The 17,496-nt window shown below is 40.4% G+C and overlaps 1 protein-coding gene across 2 annotated transcripts in view; it reads left to right on the top strand.

Annotated features, from left to right (window-relative positions):
- The window catches only part of DGKQ (diacylglycerol kinase theta), a 102,556-nt gene that overhangs the window by 59,334 nt on the left and 25,726 nt on the right, over window positions 1–17,496 (top strand). For both annotated transcript variants that reach the window (XM_049795884.1, XM_049795882.1), the window contains exons 8-15: window positions 3,991–4,091; window positions 5,608–5,831; window positions 6,647–6,737; window positions 11,013–11,067; window positions 12,230–12,291; window positions 12,550–12,700; window positions 13,561–13,599; window positions 15,241–15,356. In XM_049795884.1, the coding sequence (XP_049651841.1) occupies window positions 3,991–4,091; window positions 5,608–5,831; window positions 6,647–6,737; window positions 11,013–11,067; window positions 12,230–12,291; window positions 12,550–12,700; window positions 13,561–13,599; window positions 15,241–15,356 (839 nt within the window). The remainder of the gene's footprint in view (window positions 1–3,990; window positions 4,092–5,607; window positions 5,832–6,646; window positions 6,738–11,012; window positions 11,068–12,229; window positions 12,292–12,549; window positions 12,701–13,560; window positions 13,600–15,240; window positions 15,357–17,496) is intronic.

Genomic DNA, 17,496 nt, shown 5'->3' with positions numbered 1-17,496 from the left:
CTAGAGAAAACAGTAGGGATTTTGATGTTATGAAAGTTCATACTCAGAACATTGGCTGTGCTGTCAGTAACCAGCATTTGCTGTGTTTTCTCAAGTTATATTCGCCCTAAAGAAGGTCACCCAGGACACAGTATGTCTTTTGGTTAAAATTTGTCGATGTTAAAGTCACTATGGAGGTCAGTGACAGAAATCTGTTTCTAAAAGAATTTCACTTTTTCTAACATTAATCCAGCAGGTTTTAAAGTAGTGGATGGATCACTTTCTGACGTGCTATAGTCTCAATGCAATGGCAGTAGAGTTTAAAAGATACTTCAGAAGTGATGATATTTAAATGTTCTTATATCGTGACTAAAAATAAAGATTGACAACAGACACAACCACTAAGTTCATAATTGGAAAACTGAAAAGCCTGGTAATACTACTTTTCATATATAAAAAAAAAAACACCCCAACTTGAAAAGTCCTGATGTATCATATCATATATCCCAAGCTTGCTTCTCCAGTAGAATAACTTACTTTCCATTGCTATAAAGAGTGTACATTGCACGTGGAAATTGTGTGATTATTTTTTCTTAAACACGTGTTGTAAAAGATTTCAGATAACTACTCTCAGAAGAGTACTTGAGGAATAGTCATACAGGAAAGAAGAAATTAAAGCTGTGCTTCCAAAGTTCATTCTTCTTGACAGGAGGCAGAAGTAAACCTGCAAATCCAGAAGCCCAAAGATCTGTCAGGTTGTAGGTACCATTTAGAAAGGCAGTAATTTTTGCTTCTTCTGGTTAGGGTTTTATTTCTTTTGCCTCCTGCTTAAACCCTTGGAGCTTTCCATCAATGTCCAAGTGAAAACCAGTAACAAGTGGTGTCCCTCGAGGGTCCATACTGGGACCAGTGCTATTTATTATCTTCATCAATGACAGATAGTGCAATTGAGTGAACCCTCAGCAAGTTCATTAGACAGAAGGAATGCCATCCAGATGGGCCTTGACAGGATTAAGGAGTGAGCCTATGCAAACCTCATGAAGTTCAACAAGGCCAAGTGCAAGGTCCTGCACTTGGGTGAGAGTAATCCCCAGTATCAATACAGGCTGGAGGATGAAGGGATTGAGAGCAGCCCTGAGGAGAAGGACTCGGGGGTAGTGGGGGATGAAAAGCTGGACATCAGCTGGCAACATGCGCTCACAGCCCAGAAAGCCAGCCATATCGTGGGCTGCATCAAAGGAAGCGTGACCAGCAGGTTGAGGGAGGGGATTCTGCCCCTCTGCTCCACTCTGGTGAGACCCCACCTGGAGTACTGCATCCAGCTCTGGGGTCCTCAGTACAAGTCATGGACCTGTTGGAGCAGGTCCAGAGGAGAGACACAAAAATGATCAGAGGCATAGAACACCTCTTCTATGAAGAAAGGTTGAGAGAGTTGGGGTTATTCAGCTTGGAGAAGATTCCAGAGAGACCTTATTACAGCCATTCAACACTTAAGGGGGACATATAAGAAAGATGTAGAGAGATTCTTTACTAATGCCTGTAGTGACAGGACAAAGAGCACTGTTTTAAACTGGAAGATGGTAGATTTGGATTGGACTTAAGAAAGAAATGTTTTACGATGAGAGTAGTGAGACACTGGAACAGGTTGCCTGGAGAAGTTGTGGATGCACCATCCCTGCAAGTGTTCAAGGTCAGGTTGGATGGGGCTTGGAGCAACCTGGTCTAGTAGAAGGTGTCCATGGCAGGGTGTCTGGACTAGCTGATATTAAAAGATCCCTTCCAACCCCAACTATTCTATGATGCTATGATCTTATTTATTCTGTTTGTCTCTTTATACAAGCATCCCTTGTACAGGCTTTCCTTCACAGTGTAACAGCATGGCTGAAGTTGGATGCAGTATGGAGATTATCTAGGCCAACCCCCTGCTCAAACAGGGTCAATCAGAGCAGGTTTTTGGGGGGTCGTGTCCAGTTGAGTTTTTAATATCTCTGAGGATAGAGACTTCACAACCCTCTCAGGACAACCTGTTCCAATCTCACAGTAGAGGAGGTTTTTTTCTTGGCTTTAAATGTAATTTCTTGTGTTTCAGTTTGTGCCCATTGCCTCTTCAGTTTGTGTCTGTTCACCTTTACACTCTCCCACTAATTACTTATACACATCCCTCCCTCCTGCCCCAATCCTTCATTCTCCAGCATGAACACTCCCAGTTCTCTCAGCCTCTCCTCATATGGGAGATGCTCCAGTCCCATCATCATCTTCATGGGCCCTCCTTGCATTTGGTCCAGTACATCCACATCTGTCTTGTACTGAAGAGCCCAGAACTGGGCACAGGTCTCGTGATGAGGTCTCAGCAAGGCTGGGTAGAGGGAAATAATCATCTTTATCAACCTGCTGTCAATGCTATTACTAATGCAGTCCAGGATGCTGTTGGCCATCTTTGGTGTAAGGGCATGTTTCTGGCTTATGGTCAACTTGGTGTCCACCAGGATCCCCAGGGTATCTCTGCCAAGCTGCTTTCCAGCTAGTTAGACCCCAGACCATGATGGTTAAGCATGATTTCCCTTGATAGGTCTGTGCTGATTACTCCTTAATATGTTTAAAAATGGTTTTCAGGACTAGTTGCTCAATCACCTTCCGAGAGATTGAGGTCAGGCTCATCAGCCTGCGGTTCCTCAGATCCTCCTTCCCACCCTTCCTGACGGTAAGGGTGGTACTTGCTTTCTTCCAGTCCTCAGGAATCTCCCCAAAACCACCATGACCTTTCCAAGATGATAGAGAGTGGTCTTGCAACAACATCAGCCAGCTCCCTCAGCGCCCATGGATGCATTGTGACAGACCTGTGGACTTGTGCATGTCCAGTTCGTTTAAATGCTCCCTAGCCTAATCCTCCCCCACTGAGAGTAAGTTTTCCTTGCCCTGCACTTTCCCACTGGTCTTAGGAGCTGATGGCTGGTCTTACCAGTAAAGACCAAAACAAAGGCGGCAATCAGTGCCTCTGCCTTCTCCATGTCCTTTAAGACCGGGTCTCCATTCCCATTCACAGGGCAGACTCCCATTCTCCCTAGTCATCCTTTTGCTGATGATGTACCTATAGAAACCTTTCTTGTTGCCCTTCATGTCCCTTGCCAGAATCAGCTCCATATGGGCTTTAGCTTTCCTAAGCCCATCCCTGCATGTTTGGACAGTGTCTCTATATTCCTACCACCTCACCCAATTCTGCTTCTGCCTCTTGTGCGTGTGCTTTTAATGGTGGGGTTAAGTCAGGAGCTCCTTGTTCATCCATGGGTGCCTCCTGCAAGCTTGCTTTTAAAATAGTCACTTAAATAAGAGAAAAGCTTTGTCATACAGTAGACAGTACCAGACTGAGTCATCTTTGCGAAAGGTGAACTTGAAATCCTTAAATCTTCACCCTTTCAGAGATGTCTGTGCAACACCCTGTGCTGCATGACTTGGGCATGGATTTGATAAGGCTTTAGTGAAATGAAACACAGCAAATGGTTGTAGTTCTTAATTTGCTGTACCTTCTTTCTTCTAGTTTTTCTGTTGTTCCTGCATTTTCCTCTGTTGTCTGTACAGTTAACCAGCTATTTTAAGGACTTTCTTTGGAAGGATGCTTTGAGAACTGGCAGTGCTTTGGGAGCTGTTCTGAAGGTGATGGCACTCTGTCTTATTTTTCAAGTTGCTGAACTGATCAATAATAAATGCAGTCTTGAATGGTGAGGATGAAGAAGTGATAACATAAGCAATATAGTTATATATAAACAGTTCTTTCAAAAGCCAGGGTGAAACTATGATTACTTGAAATACTCTTCCCAGTTTACTCCGCAAATGTAGCCATTTCAAGTGAATAGTAACGAAAGAAAAATGAAAAAATTCAGCCTCAAAGCTTGTGGTGAAGAAACAGTTCAGTGGGTTAAAAGGTTTTTAATATTTCTATTATATGCTTCTTATTCAGGTAGCTTTATGATTTGAGTGGTGTGTTATTGAAATACAATAATTGTTTTCATTCAGGTAAACAAACATTAAAGATATTTGATGGGAATGATGCAGTGAAACGCAATCAATTTCGACTGATTTCAGTTCCAAGGATTGCAAAAAATGAAGAAGTTGTGGTAAGATAACCCAGTCAAGGTTAATATTCTGGTGTGATGAAGGGGCATATAATTGTATATTACAGTAGTCAAAAGCTAGCAGTATTACAAATGTAACTTAACAACAAAAAAATGTGTAAATTGGCTATAACATTACAATGCAATTTGACTTCTTCCTGTACTGCTCTTACTTTAGAGCATCTGAAGAAGTGGTGGCCTACATACCTGTAGCATAACAGGGACCACAGCATATCACATGTTAAGCAGTCATTCTCCTTCCCTATGTGACATTGAAGTCTGATTTTACTGAAATGAGCAATATGGGATAATCAGCTCCTTAGATCTTGCTCCTTTTCTATAGTATTTAGTGGTTTGATGTTTATCCTGGACAGCCGCCACTACTGCACTTCAGTTAATCAGCTTTGAAGACTGAAGCACACCATGGTTACTTCCACTCCTTGGCTGTAAAAGTTAATGAATTATCTGTCACATAGTGGCCACTCCCTAGCTTTTCCAGTGCTCCATCTGGGGTGGAAACATGACTCAGTACTAAATCAAATGTTCTGTACAGATCTTAATTTACTGGGCTGGGCAGAGACCCCGTGATGGGCAGAAATGAAGCCCAGAGTGGTTATGGGGTGGTGCACAGTAGAATTGAGCATTGTGAGGACTCAAAGTCATAAAGAACTTGGCACAGGAATCTGGAGAATCTATTACATGAGAATTTTGAATTTAAACCTACAGCTCATTAAGATATTTATCTTGATATTGTGCTCAAAATCAACAGGAGTTTTGAAAATGGTTTGTAGTGTTCAGCATCTCAAAGATCTTCAAGGAAAAAGTTGTACAGTGCTGAAAACACTTTTATTTAGGAGTGCTACTTGCCTTTCAACCATATTTTATCAGACTGCTGCTTATAATACCAGGGCAGATAAATACCCATTCTTGTAAGTGACTTACTGGGCTGTATTCGCTGCAGCATCTGTTTTAGCAGAGGTGCTGCAGGCATGGGCCAGTAATGGATGTAAAATTCCTGTGACTGCTTGCATCTTCCAAGGATAGCCCTTACCTTTCCTCTTCACAGGTGGGTGGGTTCAGGGCAGCCTTGTGGCTGGGAATGCTTACTAATTGTCAGCATCCCCTTAGTGCAAGAAGATTGAATATGCAGAGTTGGGTACAATCAAGTGTAATTTACCGTTTTCCTTGTGGAGTAAATTTTGCATGCAGTGAGTGTAGCTTTATTGGTGCTGAATTTTTACATTTGATCTATGGAGTTTAAAATTACTATCACTTGACAAAAATACTGTGGGCTGTGTTCAAATCCATTGATATCCCCAAGTTTTCTTTTTGTGTCTTCCACTAAAATTTGTTTTGAAAACTTTGCTCTTGTTTTGCTTTTTGCGATTGATAAATAGCAAACACTTAGAACACACGTTTAAGGTTGCTTCCGTAAGTAAGGTATTTATAAATGTCTATGCTATACAGGTATTAAAGGTGTCTTTTCAGGAAAAGGTTAATTTATCTTGCCGTGTTGTAGGAGGCTGCTTTGAGGACATACTACATAAGTGATGACCAGCAGGAGTATGAACTTCAGACCTTTACGCAGCAGACACTGCTGTCTGATGATGTTATCAACAGGAACAGTGCTGCAGAGGACAGCAACTTGGGCTCAGTATTCCGGGAATCCATTCCTGAAGCTTGGATCATCAGAGCCAAACCAAAGGATGAGGAAGTGATCAGAATTTATCCTGCCTGGCTGAAGTGAGTGTTTTCCTCCTTTATCACAAGGTTATCCTGCTTGGCTGCATTTGTAGGCTGGCCTGATGTGTTTCAGTTGTTGAAGTCGCACAAGTATAACAGAGAACGTCGTTTTTTCTGTATTTCAGGATTCTTCTGTTTATTTTTCTGAATGACTGATATACATGGTATTCATATCCATGCCTGGAAAAGTGCTTGTGGGTTTCTTTACGCGCGTGGAACATATTGTGTGACTTATGCAGTTCTGTTAATGGTGCATTTGGCCAAGAACATGCAACTTCACATTAACTGCATCTGTAAACAAATGATGACATACACATGTCACTTGAAAGCTTGATGGGTTTTTGGAAGAAATATTAAGTAGGAAAAATTCAGTGTAACTTCTGATATGAGAATATGAGGAAAAAATAAAGAAAAAAAATCTGTTCCATTTACCACTGAGACAATATATATTTTAAGCATATTTAGCAGTGGAAACAAGACTGGCTGGTGATGTATTCACTTCTCATGAGCAGTGGGATATAATTTAAACATTTTTTCATTTTACTAATGCAACTACATTCCCATTTTTTACAAAAGACTTGCAGGTAATTCTGTGTATAGGAAGAAACTAATTTGCAGTGCTACAATTGTAGTGGCCAGTTCCTTGAGTTGAACATCTTTGCTTGTCTGTGGGGCTAATACCACATGTGAACAACTTTCTTCAATTAATACAAATTGCTGCCTACCCTCGTAGAAAATTTGCCACTTGGATAAAAAAGGTACACACAGGATAGGTCAAATGATTGTCCTAAAATAAGTATTCCTTTTGTCTTTAGGGTGGGAATGGCATATGTTTCTCTACGAGTAAATAAGGATAGTACTACACAGACTGTGATCAAAGAAGTGCTTCCGTTACTTGGAAGGCAGGTAAATGAAAGGTCATAAGCTTGTGCATATACCACCAGAGTGACCCTGAAGTAGGGTATGTATGTTTTTCTCTTAGAAAAATTATAATCAGTCCATTCATGTTTAATGCAAATATTGTTAATATTTGGTAGATGATCTCTTGTGTCTGGTATGATGCTCAAAAATTTCTGCAGTCTTGATGGTAGACCTGGTTGCTCTGTACAGGTAGTTACCATTAGTCTTTCTGGGTCAAGCAGATTTACTTGTATGAACACAATGATTCTTGGCATGCAGTGTATTTTTTCTGGTTGTTTATGTCTTGAGATATTGTCCTGGGTTCAGCTGGGATAGAGTTAATTTTTACAGCAACCTGGGAGGTGGGGGCATAGCCAGGGCAGCTGACCTGAACTAGCCAAGGAGCTATTCCACACCATGTGCCATTATGCTCAGTATATAAATGGGGAGTGGGCTGGGGGGTGCTCTCTGTTTTCGGTGGGGGAAGTGGCGGAGCGTCGGGTCCCAGGTGGTGAGCAGTTGCACTGTGCATCACTCTTTTCGTATATTCTTTTATTAGTACCATTGTTGTTGTTGTAATGTCTTTGTGTTTGTCCCAGTAAATTGTCCTTATCTCAACCCTCAAGGTTCTGGGTTTGGTTTTTTTTTTTTCTTTTCTCCTTTCTGATTCTCCTCCCCATCCTACCGGAGGGGGGCTGGAGGAGTGAGCAAGTGGCTGCATGGTCCTTTGTTACCAGCTAGGCTGAAACCACAACAGATACTTAAAATACACTTGCATGTGACCACACTGCTAATCTTACCTTATTGGGAAACTGACAATCACTGTTAGGATGATCATGCTTGTCTCCTACTTCTTTGCACTGCTCTGTAAAATAAATCATAGAATCACAGAATATCTCAAGTCCAACTCCCTGCTCCTCGTAGGACTACCTAAAACTAAACCATATGACTAAGAGCATTGTCCAGATGCTCCTTGAACTCTGACAGGCTTGGTGCTGTGACCACTTCCCTGGGGAGCTCCTTCCAGTGATCGACCACCCACTCAGTGAAGAACCTCTTCCTAATGTCCGATCTGAACATTCCCTGATGCAGCTTCATTCCATTTCCTTGTCTTGTATCACTGGTCACCAGAGAGAGGAGATCAGCACTCCCCCTCCGCTGCCCCCCTTGGGGAAGCTGTAGACTGTGATGAGGTCACCCCTCGGCCTTCTCTTCTCCAAGCTGAACAAACCAAGTGACGTCAGCTGCTTCTCCTAAGTCTTGCCACGGAGACCTTTCACCATCTTGGTTGCCCTCCTCTAGACACACTCTAATACTTTGATGTCCATCTTATATTGCAGCACCCAAAACTGCACACAGGACTCGAGGTGGGGCCATCCCAGTGCAGTGTAGAGTGGGACCATCACCTCCCTTGACCAGCTAGCTATGCTGTGCTTGATGCACTCCAGGACACACTTGGCCCTTTTGGCTACCAGGACACACTGTTAACTCATATTCAACTTGCCGTCAACCTAAATGCCCAGATCTCTTTCTGCAGGGCTGCTCTCCAGCCTCTTGTTCCACAGTTTGTATGTATAACCAGGATTACCCCATCCCAGGTAGAGAACCTGGCACTTGCTCTTGTTAAATTTCATATGATTGGGGATTGCCCAGCTCTGCAGCCTACCCAGATCTCTCTGTAAGGCCTCACAACTCTCAAGGGAGTCCACAGCTCCTCCTAGTTCAGTATCATCAGCAAACTTACTTAATGTGCATTCAACTCCTGCATCCAGATCATTTATAAAAACATTAAAGAGCATGGGCCCTAAAATCAAGCCCTGGGGAACCCCAGTGGTGACTGGCCGCCAGCCTGATGTAACCCCATTTACTATAACCCTTTGAGCCCGACCCATCAGCCAGTTGCTAACCCAATGTGTTCTGGTCTTGTCTGGCTGTGTACTGGACAGTTTATCCAGAAGGATACTGTGAGAGACAGTATCAAAAGCTTTGCTAAAATCCAAACCCACCATATTCACTGGCTTCCCTTGGTCAGCTAGATGGGTGACCTTGTCATAAAATGAAATTAAGTTAGTTAAGCAGGACTTTCTCCTCCTGAACCCATGCTGGCTATGACAAATGGCCATGTTGTCCCTCAAGAGTTCAATAACTTCCAGAACAACCTTCTCCATAATTCTGCAAGGCACTGAAGTGTGACTGACAGGCCTGTAATTACCAAGGTCTTCCATCTTACCCTTCTTGAAAACCGAAGACAGCATTTTCCAGCTTCCAGTCAACTGGGACCTCTCCAGACTCCCAAGACCATTGAAAAATAATGGAGAGAAGTCCCGTGATGGGGACTTTGGTGGCATTGGTCAGCTCTTTCAGTACCCTGGAATGAATCCCATCAGGCCCCATAGACTTATGTGCATCCAGCTGGAGCAGCAAGTCTCAAACAAGTTCAGAGTTGGCTGGGAGTTTATCATCTCCCCAGTCACAGTCTTCCCAACATAGGGCTCCAAGGGTCCCAGGGCCCATCGTTGGTGTTGAAGACAGAGACAAAGAAGGCATTAAACATCCCTGCTTTGTCTGTGTCCCTACTTGTGAGGTGACTGACCTCATCAAGTAATGGATCTGATCCTTCTTTTGCTGTTAATGTATTTTAAAAAGCCCTTTTTGTTGTCCTTCATGGTCCTGGCCAGCTTGAACTCTAATTGAGCTTTGGCCACAAGAATTTTCTCTCTACAGTTGGCAAACAGCATCTTTGTAATCCACAAGGACTACAAGGAAGAACTCAAGGCTCAATGGCACCCACGTTCTTTACCATCTACATTCCTTCCCACCTCATTAGAAATTACTAAATACATCTTGTAATCTTGTAGATACACATGTTTTCCTTGGAAGAGATTGCTTTTCAGTCTGCCTGTCTTTCTTACAGTTGGTGCCAAGATAGCATGACTTTTAGGAAACATGTTAGAATTTGCAAGTGTGCCAAGACACTGGCAGTCTCAATCAAACACACAGGTGTGGAGGCATGAAGCTATAGTGTGCATAGTTTGTTCAGTAATTGGGGCTTGTAAGCACGCCAGCAAATCAGCATGCTTCTACTGCTCCAGGGAACAGCCATGCTCACAGAGGGCAACCACTGCCTTTTGTGTTTATCTACAGGGTAGGTAGGAATATGAGTGTGGCTAGCTATCTGCAGTAGGTGATAATTGTAGATCTGTCTAGGTGTACACCTACCTGTACATGTGGTGCATGCAGCTCATTTTGCGCAGCAGGATGGTTCTAGGACTTGAATTTCAGTACTTTTTCTCAAGTGCTGTGGACCTTTTAACAAAATTTGGAAAATCTTGTCCGAAGCCTTGTCTCATCTGAAAAAAGCAACTGTCAAACAGGATGGTTGGGTACTCCAGGAAAGATCTTCGCATCTCTGTATTTGGGAAGCTAGTTTTAGGTTGTAAGAGACTTAATTCCATGGCTCAATTGCAATTTCCTTGATATTGATAGTTTTTTAAAGGGTTTTCTCCTTTTTCTGTATGAAGAAGCACATACAGGATATATCTTTTTAATATCCAGAATTTGCTGTTGCTGAAGATCCTCTCCAAGTTGCTCTCATTGAATTTCAGGCAAACCAAATGTAGCCAGTTGAGGCTTTTAACACCCCTGTTCATGACATGTGAAGCAACATCATTTGTCCTCTGCGTATCAAGGTCAAAAATTAAGAGACTTCCTCAATCCTGAGTGTCGTATGTTTCCAGGGTTGCAGTAATCCTAGTTCAACTCTTGGCTTTCATCATCCAGCTGCAAGGGACTTGGGTGGTCCCTGGCAGTATAGTTTGGAAAAGGAACTGTGGCACATGTGAAGAGGGTTTCGTTCCATCAGTGCTGGTGGAGTGCCCCAGAAGATGGGGACCGGTCAGCCTGCTTTTTGCCAAGCCTGGTTCCTGGGCCATCTTCTCAAAGAGCAGGTTCATTCCCAGTCCTGCATGCTTTCTCTGGAAGGATGCTCTGGAAATATCCTTGTTGAGCTGCTGGTCACTGAAGGGGGGTAGAGTTAACTGTGCTTTAGAGGTGCCCTTTCACCATGGGCCTGCAAGGATGCTGATGTAGTTGAGGGCATGGGAGCCTGAAGCCATATGTGGGAGGCTCAGTGTGTAAAATGAGGATTATCCCTGGCTTGGGAGGAACGGGTTAGGGAAGAACATTGTGCTTCTGTGTGTGCAGCGTATAACATAATGTTAAACATCTGGCAAAATTATATTTCGTTCAAAAACTACATTTACATGTTGCATCTTTTGGCAGACGGAGTGCCTCCAGAATTTCAAATTGGTGGAAGTGCTTATGGGCAGTAAGCAAGGTAAGTGAAGGAGCATTGGCCAAATGAATGTCTGTAACTGATCCTCTAGCTTTTTTTGCCCGCTTTTTTAACATAGTCACAATTAATTTTTTACAATAAATGCCTTCACAAATGAAACTTCACCATCCTGTTGAAATACTCAATCAGAATTGATGTTGGTTTTTTTCAGTCTTGTGTGTCCTGGGGGAATATGGTTCCCTTCTCTTTCTTCATCACCACATAAAGGGTTTATTAGTGGTTTCTGATGGGTATTGACACTTTGGCAAAGAGCCTTGTTTTGGGGAGCTGCCTTTAACTGACATAATTTTCTTAACTGCAGTTATTTAGTAAAGATTAATTGTGACATTCAAGTAGCTCCCTTCCTTCTCTTTCACCCTGACACTGCCCCCAAAGAAGAGCAAATTTGAGTCCTGAGATAGTCCAATTGCAGTCCAACTGCATTATGAAGTATAGAAATACGCAGTCCTAGCATTGCTCAAGAGGTTTGTGATCCTGCAGGAGCTGAGCTGGTGTTCTGCAAGCTCACATCCCTTTGTGCTTCATTATTTGTAACATTGCATGGAGAGATAAATAAAGCCACTGAAGTCCTCTGATCATGCCCTGGCCACACCCAAGTAAATACCTTTGTAGTTCAAATACTGGCCTTATACTTTGCTTGGTTTGTGAGTCTTACCAGTAAGTTGTTTTATAAGCTTATTGCAGCCTTGTGAATGTCTTGTCTTGGCTGATTACTGGTGCTCTGTTTTAAAGCATCATTTACAACCTCACTTTAGCTGGAAGTTGTCACAATTGTTTTAATTTTTTAATAAAATACAGAAGTTGTTTGTTACTGTAGTTGCCAAGGAATGTACTTTTAAAGTTTTCTGTGAAGCACTTAGCTTGTACTGCTTGTCTGTTGGGCGTCTTCAAGGTGTTTCTCCCTATGTTTTTTAAAGGATGGTGGTATATAAGAGCTGTGAACAGCATCAGACTGTTCAAAGCACCTAAATGTTTTTTCTCTTGAATAATGAGTAGTTCAGATCTGTGTGGTCCTTTATGTAATGTTGGTTGTACACAGAGTTGTGAATTTTCCCTAAATTTTTTTTGTATTGTTTTTGTTTAATTGAGCCTGGTAATAACTTACAGTGCTTTCAAACATGATTAATGTTCTTGCTGTCTTTAGTTCAGCGCATGGTCTTGGACAATCAGGAACTGATTCTTAACAGACTCAAGGACATAAGAAAGGTAAATCTGAAAAAAGAAATATGATCCTTTTTTATAGCAAGTAAGGAGTCCTCTTTCTTACAGAAAAAGTAATCAGTTACACCCCCCCCTCCAGCTGGCTCATCTGTAGAGAAGCTAAGTGCTTGGACTGAAGTTTATTTCCATTTCTGATATTCTCTAGCCATAGAGGACTTAGTTGCTAAGTTCAGAACTATTTGGGATTTGGTTTCATGATATCTTTTTACCACATGTCATGTTGATTTTTCTTTATTTTGGTAGACTTCAATACGTCAGATGAATCAAACAAGATTTTACATTGTGGAAAATAGTAAATCCATCGTACGAGTAAATTTATTTGTTGGTGGGCTTCCACCTCAGCTTTCCCCTGAAGAATACACAAATATTCTCAAGGAAGAATTAGCTATCAAATGTAAGTAAACAAGTGCATTTTGAGATATATTCACTTATACAGAATAAAATGTAGTAGCATATATTGCTCCTTTTTATTATTTTTTTTCTTAATGTTTTCTGATCTTATTTGAAAAATCAGTCTGCCTTGTATTCTCACAGGGGGCTTTTTTATTAATTTTAACATGTTCATGGTTGCATGAGAGGTGTGACAGCTCATTATTCACAGAATTATTATTATATTACATGAGTCCTATGTGACCATGCCATTTTTTTAGTGAAGAAGCATCACTTTTTAGAAGTGAACTGTACCTGCCTTACACCATTCAAATTATGGTAGTGCAGTTTAATTCTCTGTGCACGAATGTTCCTCACCTTTCTTAACCTCTGAGTTTTTTCATGAGCTGTCCTCCACGTTGTTCATGAGCTCTGTGCCTGGTCATGGAGAAGTATGAGCAGTGCATGCACACGCATATGGACAAGCAGTCAGTGAAAAGAATTTATTTTTCTTTTTCAAAGAAGTATAATTGATTTTTCATAATATTCTTTCAACCAGCTTGTTCTATAAACAGTGTCAGGAATGCGTCATGCTTTTTGTTTCAGGAAACGAAGCACTTTTCCCAATCTTTTATGTAACTTCAAGAGGAATTAAACTTTAAATGCCAGAAAGAATTCATAGTCACCTTTTATGAAAATCAGTTTAGCTTTTCTAACTTGCAAAGTAAACTTAGGGGAGGGAAAGTGTTAGCTGGAGATTCTTCCTGTATTTGTATAACTTTTAATATTTATTTATATTATATTTATGTAACTTCTAAAAATATTTTAAATATTTACTCTAAATGTACCCAAGGTTTTATGTGTTTATATTTTTACCCTTTGCAGCAAACGTAGTATCTGTGAGTCATGTTTATCAAGCACAAGGTAAGCATTAAGATTTTTAGCCTTGCAAACGTCTATTTTCAAAACTGCAGCCTAATACTAGAGGCTCTAAGCTCAGAGTATGCTAGTCTTATTGCATAAGCAAAAAGCCCTTCAGATAAAATGTAACACATTGTAGTTATGAAAAGCAGTGGATTAGTGTTACCTTATTAAAAAAAACCTAAAAGGTTGGCTTCATGTCTCGTGTACCAGAAAGTGGTAATAATTCATCATAAAAATGAATTTTGAAGTTGCACTTCAACTGAATAGTCTAACACCATTGAATTGTTAAAAACCCATGAAGTGCTCTCTTTGGTACTTCTTTTGAACTTGATGGGATTGTTTAACAGCTACTATTTCCTAGCATGGTGTTAAGTGGGAGTTCAGTGGCTGGATGTCTGAAGAAAATCAGTACATTCATCTCTGCATTCATCCTTTGAGCTGTTGCTTTGGTTTTGCTGTACAAATTTTGTTTCAGCAAGGTTGCAGAAGCTGCAAGGCTTCTGAGAGCCGGAGCAGCAGTGGCTCTGTGCAGCTGTAGTGCAGTGGTCAGAAGGAGATCTGCATTTGGTAAAACTTTAAAGTGTGGAATTTGTCTTTTGTACGTTAAGGTGTCCATATCCAAGACGTTTCACGTCCTTTGGCAGGCTTAACTTTCATGTGAACGCTAAATGAATCTTTCTATAGCATGGTTTTGAAGACTGATGGGTGCTTCGTTTATGTGTTTGCTGTCTCACATGGCTAGTTAATACTGACTTTTTGTAAGGAAAACCATAAAGCTTTCAGATGTGCCTTCTTTTTATATTTGTCAATGGAGAATAGTTGGTTTTGTGATACTCTTCTCATGTCACACCTTACTTTAACCACGTTTACCTGCATATGTTTTTTAGACGTTTCTGCTTGTATGTGATTTTTACTGTTCTGTGTGGTTTTTTACTTTCTGAGTATTTTTATGTTTCTGATAACTTCCTGACTCTCAGGTTTTTTAGGTTGTGTCACTAGCTTACATCTCATATGCTGTCTGTTACGGACTTTGATCTTGTCCTGCCCTGTTTTCCTCCTCACTAAGTATCTTACTTTAAACTAACTTGCCAGTATTTTATTTTATTTTGTTTTTCCTTTTTGTCTTCCCTTCTTACCCAACTTCCCCATACAGGACCTAAGCTGACATAAAGATCTTAAATTGATTCTCAAACCAAATCTTTGCTTGTAATAATTCTTACTGAGATATTGTCAGTGAGTGGAACTACTGGATTTTTAATAAAGGGATACAAAATGAAACCTGATACCTTTGTCATTTTTACATGATGGTAACAGCCTGTTAGTTGTGAAGAAGAGTATGGAAATAGGCCATACTTCTCGAGCCCAAAGGAAGTCTTTAAATATGCATCAGTTCTGGGCTGCAGTTCTTCTTGTCCTAAAACTGCTTTGCCTTAACAAAAATCTGTGGTGCATTTTGGGGTATGAAGGAAGTCTTAAAAAAACCCCAGCCTAATTCACTGATAACCAACAACCGCAAGTGTTACAGAGTAACTTTTACTGAATAATGTCCTGAGTAAACTGAGTAAACTTTCATTGTGATATGATGATACTGATTTCCTAATAATAGAAAATATAAAAAATAGTTCTGATACCTCTTTACAGGTGCTGTTGTACTCGAAATTTCATGCTTTTCTGAAGCTGAAAGAATATATATGCTAGTTAAAGATACAACTGTCAATGACAAGCCTCTGAATGCTGTGGTGATTCCTGAAGTTATGGTAAGAGATGGGATTGAATTTAAAATATGTCTTTAAAAGAAAAAAATTACCTCTAAGATTTTTTCTGCTGGAAGTAAATGAAAATACATTTTATTCAAAGGAGCCATACAGTGAGTTTCTGTAAATAGCGTGATGAAAAAAAGAGCCTGTACTTTATGTCTATGATATACTTCTGTGAGTTAAGTCACTTGTCCTGTTACTGTTGAGTTGTCAGGAATAACTACACAACTACATAACTATACAACTATAAAGGGGAGAAAACCAAATTTTTTTTTTCCTCTTTATTTCTTTCAATGATCAGAAGGTTAGGTAGGGTTTTAGTTTTAGCTGGTGTGTCTTAAAATGCTTACAACAACTTTGGTTTGGGGACTAGTTGTGTTTCCTCGCTAACCATGAGGTAAAGTACTGCTGCTAATTTTCACATTTTCAGTATCTTCATTTCCCCTGTTCTGTAGCAGAGGGAGTTCGATGTTGTTTAAATGCTGCATTGTGGATTTCAGAGGAAAACAGTCTGTTGAAAGACTTAGTGCCAGGGTCCTTTTACAAATACAGGCTTGAATTCTCATTTATTAATTTTTATGATTACAGATCATTTTCCTATTAATCAGTTGGTTTAATAATAGGTTTCATGTTAACATAGCAGTTTCAGGGTGAAAAGAGGAAAATGGTTCACTGAGCAAATTGATTTTTAATCAGGATGATGTAGGTTCTGTCTAAAAGAGAGTGTAGCCGTAGTTACTTTCTGTTACTGTTTTTCCGGAGTTGCATTATGGCAACTGAAGTGAGGGTCTTGGTTTGACTTTTTAGGACTTCACAGAAGGTTGAAAACTTAAAAAAATACATAATTAGTGGGAACTGTGAAAAAACTTTAGATGGGAGGATCTCAAGTTCAATAGCCATAGTTGCATACTTACATGCCTGCTTTTACCATTTAAAAAGTCCTATGCTTGTCAAAGTTTTCTGAAGGCAAAATTATTTTTTTATGTGAGCAGATACTAGTGGCAATGCTTGTGTGAAATTGGCAAGATTAAAAACTATTCCCCTCCAAATATAGTGAGTGCCTTGTTCCTATGCATGCATAGGCATTGTGTTTTGTAAAATCCTTAGAAACCACAGTTCCCCCTTGTCCAAACTAGGTGTCAGAGTTTCTGTTATAAGAAACAGAAGGCAGTGTGAAGATGGGACTGCTTTTTGATGCTTGTTTTTGGTGCTTTTTAGGCAAATGCATTACAAATGCATTATGAGCCTAGATTTGGTCCATGGCATGTGAAACTGAACATGCTCCCCTCTGTTAATTACATGTGTCTGGTTTTCTGGCACTAGATATGTTTGAAGTGAGCTTTTTGATGCCAGGAAAATAAGAATAATGCTATCTGTTATCTGATGCAAGATATTTTTTAGAAACGCCAGATCAGGGGACTGCTAGGGATGAATTTCTAATAAGTTAGAAGGAGAGAAGGGCTGTACATGTTCATATACATTTTGTTTCCATTTCAGGATGTATTATTTATATTTTGTCATCTCACTGAAATGAGCCAAGTGTTAATCTAAATCATATTTCGAGTATTCATATGTGCTTTGGCCACCAAGCTTAGGCCATTCAGTAATTAGGCAGAGTAAACTAATGACTGATTGTTGACCCTACTTTGGGTAGCAATTTGACTAGATGACCTCCTGAGGTACTTTCCAACCTAGATTATCCTTTTATCCTATGATACTATTATCCTTTGTTTACACTTTATAAATGTGACCATTTAAGTCCAGCACCAGGAAATAACTTATACAGGAACTGAGCACGGTAGTAAATTTATACTGTGTTTGACATTCCTCTTGTGGGTGAAATAGAAAGAAATTGGGAATGAAGGGCTACTGTGTAGTCTCAGAAGAAGAATGGGTGATAAAACAAAGGCCACAGTGGTTTGGTTAATGAATGATTTTTCCAAATTGCAACTTAAATAAAACAAACAAAACAACCCTTCTTAAAAGTTGATAAAAGAACAGAAGTAGTTTGGTGGTTAGTGGGTTGCTAGTCCTTCATTTTTCTGAGGTGACATTCGCTTACTCTGCGTCTGATATACCCAGTTTTAGTCTGGCATGGTAAGGTCTGCCAGAAGGAATTAATCCTCTTATGATCACTACT

The sequence above is a fragment of the Accipiter gentilis genome, chromosome Z, assembly GCF_929443795.1.
Source record: "Accipiter gentilis chromosome Z, bAccGen1.1, whole genome shotgun sequence".
Classification (NCBI taxonomy): Eukaryota; Metazoa; Chordata; class Aves; order Accipitriformes; family Accipitridae; genus Astur; species Astur gentilis.
Note: the sequence above shows the minus strand (reverse complement) of the source record. Positions and strands in the feature narration are given on the sequence as shown.